Raw genomic sequence first — 17,797 nt, 5'->3', positions numbered from 1 at the left:
ACACATACACGTGCACTGACATATATGTGCACATGAGCCAGCGGGCTTGACTCTGCAGCTCACAAACTTCTTCCACATTCAAGACCGCCCACCTCATCCATTGTCCGGTGAGGTGGTTAGAGAAAGGACTGATACCCATTCTACCGACAAGGAAGCTGAGACCGAGGAAGAGTAGTGCTTTGCTCAAAGGCAAAAATGCAATAGACTGAGACACAAACATAGGTCCCTTCTGTCCCAGCCTCAAATCCTTACCTGTTTCAAGGTAGCTGGGAGCTTTCAGCCTAGAAGGCGCACAGAGCAGCGCGGGTGGGAATCACAACCCCCTACCCTTCCCAACGGGTTGCGCCAAAGCCACGCCTCCCCTTGAGCGGTCGCTGGGGAGCAAGGAGAAAGCGGCCACAGCGTGTCTCTTTAATGCGCGCCCCCGGAGGCCCGGCGCGCCCCCGCCACTATAACTGGAGTGCATGGAGCAGGCTGCGCTCAGAGGAAGAAGGGCGGGAGCTGGGCACCCGTTGACCGACTTTTCCAAGTGAGATCAGCGCCCGTCCGTCTCACGTCCGACCCCATGGACCCGCCTGGGGGCGCCCACTGCTGAGGACCCGATGCCTACTAGGCTCCGGGCTGGGCTGCACCCCTCCACCGCAAAGTGACCCCCGCGGGCAGTGCAGGCTCCCGGCACCTCTTCCCGCAGCGCTCGCCGTCGGGCGAGGGCTCCGCCGCCGCCACGCCTCGCGCCCCGCGCTGCCCGCCCTATGCTGGTGCACACTTACTCTGCCATGGTGAGTAGTCTCGGGCCCGGGGACACGGGGGCATACCGGGCCGGGGATCGGAGAGCCTGAGTACTAGACTTTCCGAACTCCTCCAACGAAATCTCGGAGGAAGGGGGCCACAGCGACTCCCCCTGCTGAGACCGGTGCGCGCCGGAGACTGTTGTCTCAGCCTGAGGCTCCCGCGCCTACGGGTCACCCGGAGAACAGACCTCGGATCCCCGGGAGCGAGCAGGATGGCAGCTGGCTCGTGGGGAGCTGAGGAGGGTCCTTTCGGGCTGGGGTCCTTTCAGCTAACGGTGGATCGCCTAACGCTCCCCTCTTCTTCCCCAGGAGCGCCCCGACGGGCTGGGCGCAGCGGCTGGTGGGGCCCGCCTATCGTCTCTGCCCCAGGCGGCCTACGGGCCGGCGCCGCCGCTCTGCCACACGCCGGCCGCCGCCGCCGCCGCCGACTTCCAGCCGCCCTACTTCCCGCCGCCCTACCCGCAGCCGCCACTGCCCTACGGCCAGGCGCCCGACGCCGCCGCCGCCTTTCCCCACCTGGCCGGGGACCCGTACGGCGGCCTGGCGCCCCTGGCACAGCCGCAGCCTCCACAGGCCACCTGGGCCGCGCCCCGTGCCGCCGCCCGCGCCCACGACGAGCCGCCCGGCCTGCTGGCGCCGCCCGCCCGCGCGCTGGGCCTCGACCCGAGACGCGAGTACGCCGCCGCCGTGCCCCGGCTCCTGCACGGCCTGGCCGACGGCGCGCACGGCCTCCCCGGGCTGGCGGCGCCGCCGGGCCTGGAGGACCTGCAGGTGAGGCCCCTTAGGGTCCGGAATAGGCCAGAACCGGCCGCGGTGGCTTAGGATCTGGCTGGAGGCAGAGTGCCCAGCGCAGGAGCCCAACTTTTCTCCCAGCCTGCCACTTCTTGCTTGTGACCGAGGGTGCGTCCCACGTCCAGGGTTAGACGCTGCCTGGCCTTTCAGGAGGCCTGGCCTTGAGTCCATGAGCCGTGCCTGGAAGGCGGTGACCCTTGGCTGAGTAAATGCGCAGGGGCTGAACAACTTCGGTCCCTCTCCGCTGGGCACGTAGGGCATCTATGCCCAGTCTGTGTTTGCTGGGGCAGCCTGTGCCTGGAGCCAAAAGAGGTGGAGGAGTTGCCTGTCTAAGGATCAAAATTCCCTTTTAGCATGGCACGGTGAGGTACCCAGCGCTCCAACTTAGCTGCAGATGGTGGAGCCAAGGCGAATCCTGGTCCCGCCCGTCTCTGCCGCAGGCGACGGGTGGTGCTCGCGTTGGGCGGAGCAGGCAGTACAGAGACCAGGGACAGCAGGGGCTTGGGAAACGACAGGAGATTAGGTCTCCAAGCGTCCGTACCACCACCCTGTTCTACTTGCAGGCCATGGATGAGCCGGGAATGAGCCTCCTGGATCAGTCCGTGATCAAGAAAGGTAAGGAATGGTGTGCATCTGCCAGGGCAGAACCAGGCGAGATGGTGCAGGCCCCAGCACACAGACACAGTTTCTTCCCTGTACCGCACGTCTCCGTGCGTCGCCAAGCTCGGTGGCCATCGGTCACTCTTCCCGGCCCAACAGAGGGGCAGTGGAGGCTGCGGGCCTGGCTAGAGCTTGGGCAGCTGCCCCGGTTGGTGAGTTGGCCCCAGAGCCTATGTCCTGGGGTGAGTCGGAGACTGTCTGCACCCACTTGGCTGCCCTGGCAGCCCAGCGGGGCAGGGGCCTGGTCTCTCCCTACCAAGGGGAGGGCGCTCTTGTGGATCTGGAGTTCATTTGCAAAACGAGTTAAACCACTTCTCTGTTTCCTAAGAGGCGGTAATGGCGGTGCTATTTCCATGGGTTTCGTTAAACGATTTCCACTTTACAAAGCCTTACTATTTCCTAGACTACTAGGTGATTTCTGCCCCTCTCTTCCCAGCAGGGCCTGTGGTTTCCATAGGGAATTTTTTTCTCCTTGTGTGATCTTCTTTCAGCATTTAGGGTTAGGGAAGCTGCTGTGTGAATACTGCGTTGGGCTGTGTGCAGGAGGCTTAGGGCTGGCCCACTCCTGGGTGTCAGTGTCCCTGTGAGTTTGGGATCATGTACTTCTGTATGTTCCTTTCCTAGGTTCTTTCTAGTATTTCTTGGTAAGTGTCTCTGTTACTGTGTGTGCAATGTGTGTCTGTTATGTTGTAAATTTCCATATGTTTAGGGGTCGCTATGTACGTGTTAGGGTCTCTGTTGTGTCCCAGAATTTGTTCTTTGACACTGAGGATCTCTAAGCATGTAGGGATGTAGGGTTGCTCCCTGTGTATTTTCGGGGTGTTGTGTCTCTGCGCCAGCAAAGGCTAGAGGTCTGAGATCTGCCTTCCAGTGGATTTTCTAACCTGAGGTCCGAATTCTGGATGTGACAGGGAAGGGTGAGAAAGACAGAGATAGATTTAGAGGGGCTCAGGCATCCAGCGGGCTCCCTAGATTTGGGGCCGGTGCCAAGGAGGAATTTGGAGGCGCAGACAAGCCGGCTGTGCCCGGGGCAGGCACCGCTCCTGTGGGATTTGGCTTGAGTTGTTTTTCAAAAGAGTGAATTCAAGCCTGGGCTCTTTTTGCCCTCCACGTGTTCTCAGGAGGGGTGGGGGGCTGAGTGTGAGGGTGGCAGGAGCTGGACTTACAAGCCCTGAGGTTGGATTACCTAGGGCTGAAATTAGCTGGAAGACCTGGGTATGTGTGGGGAAGATGAAGGGACAGGCCTCCTGAAACTTGGGGAAAGGGGGCTTCAGGTATTGAGGCTATTACCTGGAACTGGGGGTGTGGGGAGGATGCTGGGAACTTGGCTGCCTGGAGGCTGCCTGGAGTCGGGGCGGAGGTGTGCGCTGGGAGCCAGCTCTTTGCTGGCAGGCACTGCATTGGTTTCGTGGAATTTTTTTTAACCCCACGGAAGGGAGAGCTCGGTCTGCAGTGTCAAGAGCCTGCCGCTGGGCTGCTTTCACCTGGAGATTCGACCGTGGTCTCAGCCCCCAGGTCCCCACTTCTCCCTGGTCTTGAGGGGCCAGGACCCTGCATTTTAGAATGGGGCTTGGGGACTTATGCCCTGGGTAAGGGTAGAAATATCAGTTGGGGCTCTGAGTACCTTTAACCCCAACCCCCTGGGCCAGAGCCAGGAAAAAAGACTGACTATGAAGAAGAATCAAAATTGCCTCGAATTGGTTTTTCTCAAAGGACATCACCTTTCATAAATCCCGGATCCTAGGTGTGCACCGGCATCCCCAAAAATGGTCCCAGTAACACGAATATGGCCGGAACTGCCCGAGTGCTGCGCGCTGGCTCCGGGGAGAAGGGGGTGGACATGGGCGCTGGTGCGGCGAGGGACGTCGCCCACGCGGGCGCGCACACCGGCCGCACAGCTGTGTCAGTACGTCGGTGGCCCAGTGGAGCACCGGCGACCTGAGCTGGGGACTGCTCTCTGGGGGGCCCCAACCTGGACGTCAGGTCGCAGCCTTGAGCAATAAAGCAAAATGGGAGGGGCAAGAGCCGGGGCTCCCTGCGGAAGGAAGCGCTGGGTTCCCGAGCCGCGAACTTGGCTTTCGGCTGGCAACGCGGGCCTTTGGCAAGGAGAGAGGGTCAGTGCGGCGCTTTCCGGCTTTGCAAACATGGAGGCAGAGTTGGTCCACCGAGGTTCCGACCTCAGAGGGTGCGCGGGCGAGAGATCGAACTGAGGCTAAGCAGGTGGCCCGGCCGGAGCCCGGCGCCCTGGAACCTCCACGGCCCGCGCAGCGAGTAATTTTCACCTGGGCCCTCAGCAGTCGCTGCAGGACTCCGGCCACGCCGCCCATCCCTCGGACGCCATTGATTATCACCCACCTTCGCCCTCAGGTCCTTCCGACGGCATCGGGAGCCCATGTCATGTCCTCAAGTCCTCTTGCACCTGCTAAGGGTTGGTGAGGGACCATCCTTTTCCGGCCCGGGCCTTGGAATTATAGAAAGTCGTTCTTGGCTAGCTTAAGTAAGGGATTCCTCCAGCTCCTCCCGGCTTTGGCTGAGGGGGAACTGTGTCTTGGGCGGTTGGGGTCCTGCATGTGAAACGGGGGCAGCCCCAACCCTACCCCAGAAACAGCCTTCCTACCTCAGGGAGGCCTCAGGCCTCGTCGTGAACAGTGCATCAGGGGAGGGGAGCCTGGAAACTCTAGGGACCAGATTTGGGTTGTAAAATCACTATCCCAGGCAGGGGAGGGGAGGCGAAGTCCTTGCCCTACCACACACTTCCAAGTCGGCAGCGTCTTGCAACCAGGGCGGGCGTGGGCAGGGATGGCAGTTGGGGCTGAGGCCCACACGAAGGGAAGCAAGGAGCCCTCGATTTTCTACACCCACTTGTCACTTCCAGTTTTGTGACCTGTCCTAGGGGCACAGAAAATAGACATGGCTGGAAAGACAGACATGGACAGGAATATTTTCAGCCCAGAAAGGCAGTGAACGGGGTCTGTACAGGTCGCAATGGGAGCTCAGAAGAAGAGCGGTGAGTGCCTGAGGTTGGGAGGCTTTCTGAAAGAGAGATTAGGACGGGACTCAGTGGGTGCTCCTTGGGGTTTGTTGAATGAATGTGTGATGGATTTTGAGGTCTGAGTGCATTTGGTGAGGCGGTGTACAAAGGGCCGAGCTATTTTCACCCCACAAGGCACAGCATGTGCATATGCCCTCGCTTTGGAAAGCCAGACAGGTTTAAAAAGGTTAAAAATCTCTGTGGTTTCAGATTATACAGTCATAGGTAGAGGGGAGTGGTTTGGGGATGAGAATTGCAATATTCCTCCTTCCCTCCTAGGAGAGTGGGTGGTTGCCTAGTTGGAGGCGGGGAATCCCTCTCTGCTGGGCTCCCTTGTCCATTCTCAGGGCATCTCCAGGGCAGGAGCTGAGGTAGATAGTCACCCTTTCCTCTGCTCACCCTGGCTCTGGGGAAGGAAAAGGGAGTGGGGAGGTTCTGGGCTTCCAAGTCAATCTCCAAGCAGGGATAGAACTGGGGTAAGTACTCACCTGGGGCAAGATTTAGGAGGGCATCTAAAAACTCAGTAATCAAAATAAATAATATATCTTAGTGCACTATTTAAATTTTTTAATGCAAAAAAATCACTATAAACAAAGTGTCAAAATTTTACATAAAGATGGAATCTAACCCTGCACTTCTGCAACCCTGCTTCACTTGCCTCCCAGGCTACCATCTGCCCTAGAATGAGACTAAAAAACCAATGCCCATGCAGATGGAGTGTGAACTGTACCTGAGGGTGGCATACAGCATACAGAGCAATGAAGGGTAGGAGCTATATTTAAAAGAAACTCTAGGGGAGCGAGGAGTGGGGAGGGGCAAGATAGAAGTGGGAGATTAAGAGGTATAAACTACTATGTGCAAAATAAATAAGCTACAAGGATATATTTGACAATACTTGGAGTATAACTAATATTTTATAACAACTATAAGTGGAATATAACCTTTAAAAAATGTGAATCATTATGTTGTACCTCTGAAACATATGATATTGTGCATCAACTATACCTCAATAAAAACAAATAAATAAAAATAAAAGAAACCTTCTAGCAGTTGACGAGAAGGAAACTTACCCAGCAGATCCCATTGAGGAAGAAGAGGAAACTCAAGCGGGCCTCCTGTCTGCCTTCTTCCTACTGTCCCTTCCCCCCAGGCTTTGGACCAGTAGTACCCAAAGTGTAATCTAAGGAGCCACATGCATCAAATCCCCTGGGGGTGCTTGTTTAAAAATGCAGATTTCCTGGGCACCATCCCACATCTACAGAATAAGAATTCCTGGCCCTGGAACTTCATTTATTAACTGATTGAAGTAAAATTTACATACCTGAAATTCACCCATTGGAAGAGTACAACTTGATGATTTTTAGTAAATTTAAAGAGTTGTGTAACCATTGGCACAATCTGTTTTGTTTTGTTTTATTGAAGTATAGTCAGTCAAATTTTGGCCTATAGCATAATGTTTCAGTCATACATATACATACATATATATGTTTTCATATTCTCACAATCTGTTTTAAGACATTTCCATCACCCACCTCCCGAATTCCTCCATTTCTGTTTGTAGTTAATTCCCACTCCGAGCCTTAGGCAACCACTGATCTGCTTTCTGTCTGTAAGTTTGCATATTCTGGTCATGTTATATAAATGGGACATATAAATATGTAGACTTCTGCATCTAGCTCCTTTTACTTATATTTCTGAAGTTCACCTGTATTCTGTACCAGCAGTTAATTCCTTTTTATTGCTTAGTAGTACTCCATTGTATGGATGTAATACATTTTGTTTATTCATTCATCAGTTGGTGGGCACTGGGCTTGCTTCCATTTTTTGGCTGTGATGAATAAGTCTACTATGATCATTCACACAAATGTCTTTGTGTGGACATACGTTTTCATTGCTCTTAAATTCCTAGGAGCGGAATTGCTGGATTTTATGGTAAGTTTGTATTTAATTTTTTAAGAAACTCCCCAGCAATTTCTAACACAGCTGTACTATTTTACATTCCCACCAGCAAGGTGTGAGGGTTCCAGTTTCTCCATATCCTCGTCTACACTTGATATGTCTGTCTTTTTGATTACAGCCATCTTGGTGGTATCTCAGTATAATTTTAAACTGCATTTCCCTAAGGGCTAGTGATGCTGAGCATATTTCCATGTGCTTACTAGCCATTCATGTATCATTTTTAGTGAAATGTCTATTCACATATTTTTGCCATTTTCTAATTGGGTTGTTTATCTTACTATTGAATTATAAAAATTCTTTATCTATTCTGGATATGCATCTCTCATAAGATATATGACTTGCAAATATTTTCCTCAAGGCTGTGGTTTGTCTTTTCATTTTCTGAATAGTGTATTTTCAGGGGCAAAAGTTTTTAATTTTGATGAATTTGCGGTTTATCAATTATTTTCTTTTATGGATCATGCTTTTGGTGTTGTATCTAGGAACTCTTTGCCCAACCCAAGGTCATGAAGATTTTTCTTCTATATTTTCTTCTAGAAAGAACTGCAGTTTTAACCAGCGTTCAAAGAGAGTCTGTTGCATACTCTCCAGATTCAGTGTTCAGGCCATACCAACCACCTGTAGATAGAATATATAGACTTGAGTGTGAAAGTCTTTGTCTGATAGGCTGAATAACTAGGAGCTCATACATCTGTAGGAGTGTGTACATGTGAATGGCTTCTGTGTGCGTGGTCAGGGGGACACCATGGATAGACCACTTTAGCTTCAGGACTCATTGTGCTGTAGGAGACAAGCACCAGCGTCCCCGCTTTGCAGACTGTGCTAGTTAATTCCTACCTCCATGACCGCTCCTTCCCCCCGGCCACCTGCTTTCCTAACCTTAGCCTCCATCCCTCTGTCATCTCTGAAGGAAGCAGCTCTGAGGAAAAGGGGACAAGTCGGGGAAGAAGCAAAGTCTGTAATTGATACATACAAATACATGTCCACCTGTTCATGCACCTACATTAGCTACATCTATATTTGCAGAAATCCAGCATGCATTCTGTGTTTAGATATATCAGTGAAGCAAAAGCACGTGCAGCTATCCTTATGCATGTTGCCACATTCCTGCGACACTTGAGGAAGGCAGAGACTATGTGCAAGATAGCTGGCGCTCAGTATTTGTGGTTGAGTAAATGCGCACATGCACAATCTCACCCTCACTGCTCTATGACACTGCATGTAGTTTTTATGTAGAGACATTTGTGTGGCACACGTGTGCTCATATGTGTCCATTTGCACATGCAGAAACAGCCTCATACAGCTTTGGTCTCTCTCCTTTCTTACAGGACCTGGCCTCAGGGGTCCCCAGGTTTTAATAAAAGCTGGATGGAGGAGGCTGCTGGAGGAGAGAAGAATTTTCTATTCCTCTGCCCTCCCTCTGGCTAGGGGTCATGGGAGAGAGGACAGTCACTTTGCCCTTCTTGTTAATTTATTAATTCGTAGTTTTATTTTTTTTAAAGTCAAACGAGCTCTAATTTACACATAGTATAGTTCATCCTTGTTAGAAGTGCATTTCTATGAATTTTTACAAATTAAGCATTTGGTCATGTAGCCACTGAAATAATCAAGATAGAGAACAGTCTCATCACCCCAAAAAGTCCCCTCAAGGCAGGACACAAGAAAAGCAGTGCATAGGCCTGGGAGACACTGGGGTGGGGGTGGCACGGCTGCTGTGGCATGTCCAGAGTCAGTGTGTCTCTTGGTCAGGACATCCTTGCTCTTCAGTCTGGGGCTCTAGAGGGAGGCTGGCATTAGGATAAGGAGAGTGAGGCAGGGTTGTGCAGGAGCAGGATCAGAGCCTGCTTCTGTTTACATTTTTATATTTTGTCATCATGGATTTTTACATTAATTTTTACTTTAAAAATATTTTTATTAAAATACTGTTTATCTTGATTGCTGAGTTTTTGGTGCCTCCTTAAATTTTGCACCCAAGAGGCAAGTGCCTCACTTGCCTCACCCTAGTTTTGGTTCTGCTCTGGGGACAGAGAGCTTGCCCAGAGAAGGGTGTGTGTTGCTCCACATCCCTCCACCTCTCCACTTCTTCCCCTCACCCACATCCATGACCTTTTGGCCCCTCCCTGGTGCCTGAATGGGGACCAACCCAGGGAGGAAGGGCAATTTTACTATCAGTGTTAAAACATGGAATAAGGTTCCCCTAGTGCCCCCACCCCTATATCTGGGCTGTGAGCTGTCACCCCTCCCATTTCAGGTTTCAAAGGGCCCTGCTTCACTCATTTATTCCACATTCACTGACACCCGCCTGTGCCAAGATCCTGCCCTCAAGGCACTCCTGGCTAGTGGGGAAGACAGAGGAGAAAGCAGACATGAGGTTCAGTGTAGTAAGGACAGCAGCTGAAGGTGAGAGGGAGCTGAGGCTGAGGGCCCAGGAGGCTTTGCATGGTGGATGTTGCCTGGACTAAGGCTTCAGAAGGAGGGTGTCCTGCTTAGTAAAATGGAGGCGGGACCCCAAGACAGAGAGCGAGCAGTTCTGTGGGGCTCCAAAAGCATCTCACATCCCAGGTAGCACTTCACACATGTTCCATTTGACCTGTGCTGGGTTTTTAAATTTTTGAATCAGTTGTCAATGTTTAGAAATCCAGAGATTTCACCTAGAAATCCAAAATCCTGCTCTCATCAGCAACAAACAAACAAACATTCATACAAAAAAACCCAAAGAGTTCTGGCCACGTGGGTGTGTCCTGAATGGTAACACTCAGCCAAGTATCGGGTCTCCTGCGTCTCATGCATGTTACCTGTTATGCTCCCCGCCTTCGAGGTCTAGAACTGTGCTGTCCACTGCGGGAGCCTCAGGCCCCGAGTGGCTACTGAGCACTTGAAATATGGCTGGTCTGAATTAGGATGGGTTGTAAGTGTAAAATTGCATTGAATTTTGAAGACCAAATATAAGAAAAGAATGTAAAATAGCTCATTAATAACTTTTAAAGTGTTGATTGATTTATATATGCTTCAGTGATAATATTTTTATATATTGGGGTAAGTAAAAATATATTAAAGTTAGTCTTACATGTTTCTTCTTGCTTTGTTTTTTAAGTAAGGGCTATTAAAAGTTTTAAACTTATATATGTGCCTCATAGTATTTTTGTATTGGTCAGCATGGGTCAAGAGCCTAAAGGGCAGGTGGAGGACCAGGCAAGACGGGTAGGCAGGAGCCGGACCCCAGAGGAGGAGGAAGGAGGGCATTATGACAGTTAAGGGTGTGAGCGTTAAAGTCCGTAATCAGAGTTCAAGACCCATTTCTGCTCCTTAGTGCTGTGCCATCTTAACCTCTTTGAACTTTTAGTTTCTTCATCTTGAAGTGGGGATGGGGAATAGCATCCACCACAAGAGCTGTTCATGTGAAGCACTTGCTCTACAGCTGGCACTCACTGAGGGATAGGGGCATCGTTCTGCTCAGCTGTGGAGCTGGAATTTGATTCTCAGGGAACTGACTATGCATTGACGGGTTCTAGGCTGGGGAGTGATATGTGTTTCAGAAAGATCCCTCTGGTGCAGGGGCTATGCAGAAATTCAGGTGGAAAGTGAGTGAGCATCCCTGTTCACGCAGAGAAGTGGCTCTATCCAGGGCACGTGGAGGAATGAAAGCCGTATGACATGGCGATGGATGGGACGTGGTGGGGGAGGGCAGTGTGGAAGGCCTCACTGAAGTTTCTGGCTAGGTGATGGGGTGGAGGGTTCGAATGTGCATCCAGAGAGGGAAAAGCTGGAGGGACTGTGCCAGGCCAGGGACTGGGCCAGCCTTGCTTACCTCTGCATTCCTGAGGCTTAGCAGTTTCTGGCATGCAGGTGCTCAGTAAATATTTGCCAAATGACTGGAGGGCTGAGTGCTTTGAGACCACAGTCCAGGACTTGCTACTGGTCCTAAGTCTACCAGCTGTGTGATCTCGGACACCTTACTTCACCTTTCTGGGCTTCAGTCCCATCTGAAAAATGGGCATAATAAATGTAGCCCCCTGGTGGGTTGTTCTGAGGATTCAGTGAGGTTATCTGTGGAACACATAGTATAGTCAATGCTCAGTAACTACTGACCTCAGGCTCCCCACTTAACCCACCCTCCCCAAACACACAAGACCTCTACCAAGGCTCTCACTTCCTTGAAAGAAGAGAAGCTGAAGAGGGAGCAAGTGCCTCAGTCATTCTCCCTTCCCTCTGAGGGCTTAGCAGGAAGATGGAGGTTAGACTGCAGGAAGAACTTTTAGAGCCAAGAGTGTCCAAGTGGGTGTTGGAAAATAAACTTCTTGGATTCCCTTCCCTGCCCTTTCATAGGTACTAGTAGACAAGAGCACTTGGGGTAGGGGGCTGTAGGGTGTGTCTCTTTATTCTTGGTCTCCTTGAGCATCCCAGAGTGACTTGGCAGGAAAGGGGCCAGGGCTGGAGGCCTAATGGGAGCATAACCTCCCTGTCTCCGGGATGTGAGAGTCCAAAGCTCCCGGGCCCTTCACTGATCTGGGGTGCAGGGGAGATATGGGCATCACAAGTGAGCAAGGGGGAACTGGGGACTCCTTGTGATTGCGCAGATCTGGCTGGGCCCTGCTGCAGGGACCTAGGAATCCTGCCTCCAGCTCAGGCTCCATTTCCTTAGTTCCAGCCCCTTCTCTGATGACACATGCCCAAACTCCAAGAATGCTGAAGCCGTTTGAATTTTAACAGGGAACCAGCCTGACTCGGTGAAGGGAACAGGGGTTCAAGACCCAGAGAACTTTGGGTTTCATTTCTGCCACTCACTAGCTGAGTGAGCTTGAGTGAGTCGTGTTAACCTCATTGTGCCTGAGTCTCCTCCCTTGTAAAGCAGGGATAGGGGAACCACCTTCTGAAAAGTGCTGGGACGTGTAGTACAGCTGTGTGTGCACAGCATGTTAGCGCGGTGCCCATGGACAGCTGATGCTTCATCAATGTGTTCCCGCCACAGCTGGTTACTGGCTGTGTCCTGTGGTCCCTGGCTCAGTGTTGTCTCTCTCCCTTGCTCTTGCTTCTGCTCCACAGTCCCCATCCCCTCCAAAGCCAGCAGCCTTTCTGCCCTCTCCTTGGCCAAAGACAGCTTGGTTGGCGGCATCACGAACCCCAGTGAGGTCTTCTGCTCCGTGCCAGGCCGGCTCTCTCTGCTCAGTTCAACATCCAAGTACAAGGTGACAGTGGGAGAGGTCCAACGGCGACTCTCACCTCCCGAGTGTCTCAATGCCTCCCTCCTGGGTGGAGTCCTTCGAAGGTAGGAAGGCCAGCCCACAACTCCCTGCACAGTGCCAGGGCTAAAATCTGTGGTCATTTCAGACTTTCTCAGGGGATCAGAGAGGGGCCAGCCCCACCCCAGGCCACAGGATCATCTCCACCTGTCTCCCTGGAATTGTGCATGCTCCGGGGCAGGCCTGGATCCCCAGCAGCTCCCACGGGTCTGTGGGCTTGGGGGTGGGGGTGGAGAGGAGCCTGGGTACAGAGAAGGGATGGAGGATTCACCCACATTGGGCAGGAAGGGAGAATGCCATCTTCATTCCACCCCCCCAGGACAGAAGACCCATTCCCTGTGTCAGTATAGGCCTCTCTGGTGTGTGTGCTTTGGGGTGGCAAACATGGGGTCCATGGTTTTTCTTCAGAGTTGTGTTTGTCTCTCTCTCTGCATGTCCTTGTGCCTGGGTAGGATATTTCTGCTTCAGGGCTATGAGTTTTGATGTGCTTGAGGACAGTGTTTGTGTGCATGTGTGTATGAGTGTGATTGCATGTGCACCTGGAGCTAGACATATGTATGTTTACATGTCTGTACCTGTGTGTAGGGGCTGCATTTGTGCAGGTGTGGGAGAATCTCCCTATTCCTAGTCTCTTTCAGCATCCCAGTGGGGCTTGGAGTCTGTGAGTGTCTGTACAAAAATGTCCCTGGGATCCTGACTTGGTGTGAACATGTGTCTCTGTGTCCCTGGGTGTCTTGAGTTTGTGTCGGTCTCTGTTGGGGTCTGTGTCTCTATTCTTGGCCCTCAGTGTGTCTTCATCTGTGTGTGTGTGTGTATCCGTGTGCTCCTGGGCAGCTGTGTGTGTAACTGTTTCCTCATGTATCTGTCTGTGTGTCCCTGGGTAGCCCTGTTGGTGTGCTAAGGTGGGAAAAAGGACTCTAAGATGCTAGTCTATCCTGCCCTATCTTGGGCTGTCCCTGCTGTTGAAAGGATTAGGGAGAAATTAGGGTTTCCTGGAGCTGGGTGGTGGGCCCCCATTCCCATCTTGGTTGTAAAACCAGTGAGATTAAGGAGATTGGCATCAGGCTAATAGACACCCCAGAGTGTCCCCAGGGCCAGACCCAAGCCTCAGCAGGGTTGGTGGAGGCAGCAAGGCCCTGCTGGGGTCATGTAACCTACATGGTTCTATCTTGTCTTCATAGTGTGTGTCTGTCTCTGTGTGCATGTCAAGGGCCAAGTCCAAGAATGGAGGCCGGTGTCTGCGGGAACGGCTGGAGAAGATTGGGCTCAACTTGCCAGCTGGCCGACGCAAGGCCGCCAATGTGACGCTGCTGACTTCACTAGTAGAGGGTAAATGAGGCCTGAGGGGCATGTGTCATTCAGTGTGACTGCCTCTAACGCAGGAGGGTATGCTTAGTCATGTGTGTGTTCTCTGCATCATGTATAAGTAAGGTGTGTGTGTGATATGTGGGTATAGTCTTTAAGTGAGGGTGCTGGTGCAGTAGAGAGCGTGTGTGTGTGTGTGTGTGTGTGTGTGTGTGTATGAAGGGAAGAGTGGCCAGTGTCTAGATACAGCAGAGGGATGAGGGGGTCAGTGTCCGTTCCCTGGAGGTTGGTGACCCCGGGCTTGGTCATCTTGAGTTCAGGCTCTGGGATATATGGTGGGCTCAGGTCCCACCCCTGAGCTCAGAGCCCGTCCCGGGTGGCCCCAAGGGAGAGCAGTGGGGTTCTAGGGTAGAGCTGAGAAGGGACTACAGAAGCAGGATAGAGCAGGCAGGCCCTGGTCAGGGGTTGGAGGGTCAAGGCTCGGGCTCAGAGGTGCACCTGGCTGTAGTCATGGCTCATCTCTCTGTCTCCCCTCCCCTCAGGAGAGGCCGTGCACTTGGCCCGAGACTTTGGCTATGTTTGTGAGACCGAGTTCCCAGCCAAGGCAGCCGCCGAGTACCTGTGCCGACAGCATGCTGACCCTGGGGAACTGCACAGCCGCAAGAGCATGCTGCTGGCTGCCAAGTGAGTGAGGGTGCTATGCACAGGCTCGTGCTGGTGCAGTGCACAGACACAGACACAGACACCAAGCATGGGCACGACGGATACCACTCATGCACATGTGATATACATGGTACATGTGGCACCAGTGGCACACAGGCATACCTAGGCTCCATGCTGTGCACGAGACAGGGGTACACGTGGACACATATGAGCATATCTGGGTTCTGTACACCAGCAGAAAGTGTCCCAGACAGGCTTACACAGGCTTATGTGTGGGTACCATGCCCCAATACACTGCCCCGTGGCACCAACCAGCCTCAGTTCTATCATCAGTCTGAGTTCCCTAGTCTTCCTCCCCCTGCCTGAGCCTTGACAATCAGCACCTCTGCTCCAGTCACCTCCATGGGTGGCACCAATACCCACCCAGGCTCCCGGGTTGACCCTCCTTCGTCTTTACTTCATATCTGACCTCTTTGCAAGTCTTGGTGCCTCCTTCACCACAACTCACATGCTGCCCCCTCAACTCTGGTCTCCCAATCTCACTCCTAGACTTGCATCTCAATGCCCCTCTCTTCCCTCAGCATCCCTGCACAAGCACTGCTCCCCTACCCAAAAGCCTTCAGTAGCTCCCACTGCTACTGCATTGACTGTCAAACTAGGTTCTGTGGGAATGCCACAGAGCCTGTTTAATGAAGTGGTATTCCACTAGGATTTAGTTTTTGAAAGGGTCCCATTGCAAGAAGAGACACACATTACACACACATACACAGAGAGTGGGAATGGGGTGTCTGAAAATCACCAATCTGTAAAGTCCAGACTCCTTTGAGGGCCCTCACAATCTGGTCTGCACAACCTCCACCCACTCCAACTGACCCACTTGCTCTCCTACCCTCCCATCCTCGGACTTGCTCTTCTGCCTAGAACACCATCCAGTCCCCCCACCTAATACAGTCCTTCAAATCACAACTCCACCTTTCTTCCTTTGAGATTTCCTCAAGTCCCCAAGGCAGAAGTGGAATCACAGACTCCTGGGACTGCCATGACTCATGGGACCTTTGAGGCTGCTCCTGTTGCAGCTGGAGAAACGTATCTAGGGCAGGACTCACCTCACTCATTAATCAGCTAACTAATCAAGCACTTCCTGGGTCCCAGTCACGTCTAAGATGCTGATGGCTCCATGGTGATGCAAAGATGAGACACAAGTGATTCTCCTGCTCGAGCCACACACAGAAATGAATAATGGCTGCAAACTGGAGCTGGATTCAAATTACAGCCTAGTCACTTGGGCAGGTCATCTATCCTGTCTGAAACCAACCAACCAGTTTCCTCTTCCATATGGTGGGGATGATAGCAGTACAGATTTGTTGTAAGAGTTAAGTGAGATGTATGCACATTAAGTGGGATGTATGCCTCAATTCATGTTCACTGCTAGCTATTCTTTCAGTTACTTAAGGCAGATTCTGGACTGTTTGCTAAAAATTTCATAGACAAAGCCCTTGAAACATTGGGTATTTCAGGTGGAGGTGGGAATCAAGGAAAGTTTCCTGGATAAGGTAGGAGTTGAGCTGGACTTTGAATGTGGGCAGGACACCAAAGGAAAAGAGATCGTAGGGTATTGGCATGTGCTATTTATTAGCTTTGCGATATTGGGCAAGTCAGTTAATATCTCTGAACCTTAGTTTACTTTTCTGTAACATGGGTATGATCATCATTTGCAGGCTGTTTGGTCAGCAGTCATATATATGACGTATATAAAGTGCCCAGCAAGTGGTGGGTCCTTCCCTGGACTCAGACCTTTGTCCTCTAACCTCTGACCCTCCTTCCTCCACCCTAGGCAGATCTGCAAAGAGTTTGCAGACTTGATGGCACAGGACCGTTCACCACTAGGCAACAGCCGCCCAGCACTCATCCTGGAGCCTGGCGTGCAGAGCTGCCTGACACACTTTAGCCTCATCACCCATGGCTTTGGCGGGCCCGCCATCTGTGCTGCCCTCACTGCTTTCCAGAACTACTTGTTGGAGGCACTCAAAGGGTTGGACAAGATGTTTCTAAGCAGTGCGGGCAGTGGGCATGGCGATACCAAGGCTTCGGAGAAGGATACCAAGCATCGGAAGTAACTGCTTCCCCTGCCCCATCCCTAAGGGGTCCCAAGGCCTGAAATGAGGTCTCCACTCCCGGTTAGGGGGAGACTGAAAGGACTAAAAGTTGGAGTTGGAGTCAGGCCAGAAAGAGAATATTCCTCCAGAAACCCCCAAGTTAGGGGCCTGGGTTGGAGTACGGGGAAGTGGCCTCTGTAGTGGTTTGTTGATAAGTTGAGGGCCCAGGCTTCTGCCTCACATGTGCAATTTTCTGACCCTTTATTGCTGAGAAGGGCTTGGACAGGAAATTGGCATGGAAAAGCCTGCTTCTTGGCGCCAGTGCTACCCATGAGGGTAATGGGTGCTCCTAGGAACCAAGGCCTTGCTGTTTTTACTGAGTAGGAGAGAAATTAACAAACCAGAGGTGCTACTGAGGAGTTGGTGCCCTTCATCCCAGAATCTCCCATCCCCAGAAAAGAGGTGCTGGCAGGAGGCCCCAGTGGGCTCTTTGGACTTCTCCCACTCTTGGGAAGAAGTGGGCAGAAGGGGCCCTCAAAGAACAGAGAAGCACAAATTGCAGAACTTGAATCCAGGCTGCACTTCAGTCCTGTTGCTGTCTGCCCTATTTATTTATGTTGTAATTAAATTTAAAGTTTAAAAATTTCCAGTGCAACTTATTTATCCCAATGAGTTGAAAACTCTCATTTCACTGTCTTCTGCTCATGTACCAAGATGTCCAGCTAGACCAGGAATGGAGAGGGTGATTTTGCTTGCAAAGGGCTGTGGGTGGGCCGGGAGGGAAGAAGGTCAGGGACCCTGCGGTTGTTGCTGGTATTTTGTATTTGCTGTTGTTTTTCTTGACCCTGCAGTCAGTGTATCTCCCCAACTCTCAAGATTGCTTTCTCATTCTCTTAATAAAATCTTTTCATTCGATATGAAGCCTTCCCTGTCCTTCTTCAGCCCAGGCCTGGACTTGCCTTCCAAGACTTGGACAAGGTCATCAGGGAGAGGCAGCGCCTGGGAATTAGGACAGGTTGAAGTAGAAAGAAGCCTCTAAAGGGAAACCCTCACAGGGGGCTGTGGGCACCTCTGCATGAGGGGGTGCAGATGGTGGGTCTATCTGGCTTGTCACTGTGGCTATTAGTTTTGTGTGTGTGTGTGTGTGTGTGTGTGTTTGTGTGTGTGTTAAGTGAATCCTGACAGGGGCTGTTTTTGTATTATTGTGACTTGCAGGGCCTGTTTGTGAATGTGTCAGTCTGGCTATTAGGTCTATGTGAT

At 51.9% G+C, this 17,797-nt stretch overlaps 1 protein-coding gene across 2 annotated transcripts; it reads left to right on the top strand.

Moving 5' to 3' along the window:
• The first annotated feature begins 396 nt into the window (after positions 1-396).
• TFAP2E (transcription factor AP-2 epsilon) lies at positions 397-17,175 on the top strand. Of its 2 annotated transcripts, none has more exons than XM_072974809.1 (7): positions 397-779; positions 1,101-1,562; positions 2,147-2,198; positions 12,277-12,499; positions 13,684-13,802; positions 14,321-14,462; positions 16,280-16,451. In XM_072974809.1, the coding sequence occupies exons 1-7, from the start codon at positions 753-755 to the stop codon at positions 16,302-16,304; spliced, it is 1,050 nt and encodes a 349-aa protein (XP_072830910.1). In that variant the 5' UTR covers positions 397-752; the 3' UTR covers positions 16,305-16,451. The 2 variants fall into 2 exon arrangements, with proteins under 2 accessions (XP_072830910.1, XP_072830909.1); XM_072974808.1 differs by having other exon boundaries at positions 428-779; positions 16,276-17,175.
• The last annotated feature ends 622 nt before the right edge of the window (positions 17,176-17,797 follow it).

This window comes from Vicugna pacos, chromosome 13 (genome assembly GCF_048564905.1).
Source record: "Vicugna pacos chromosome 13, VicPac4, whole genome shotgun sequence".
In the NCBI taxonomy this organism is placed as follows: Eukaryota; Metazoa; Chordata; class Mammalia; order Artiodactyla; family Camelidae; genus Vicugna; species Vicugna pacos.
The sequence above is the reverse complement of the archived record's forward strand: the minus strand, read 5'-3'. Positions and strand labels throughout refer to the sequence as shown.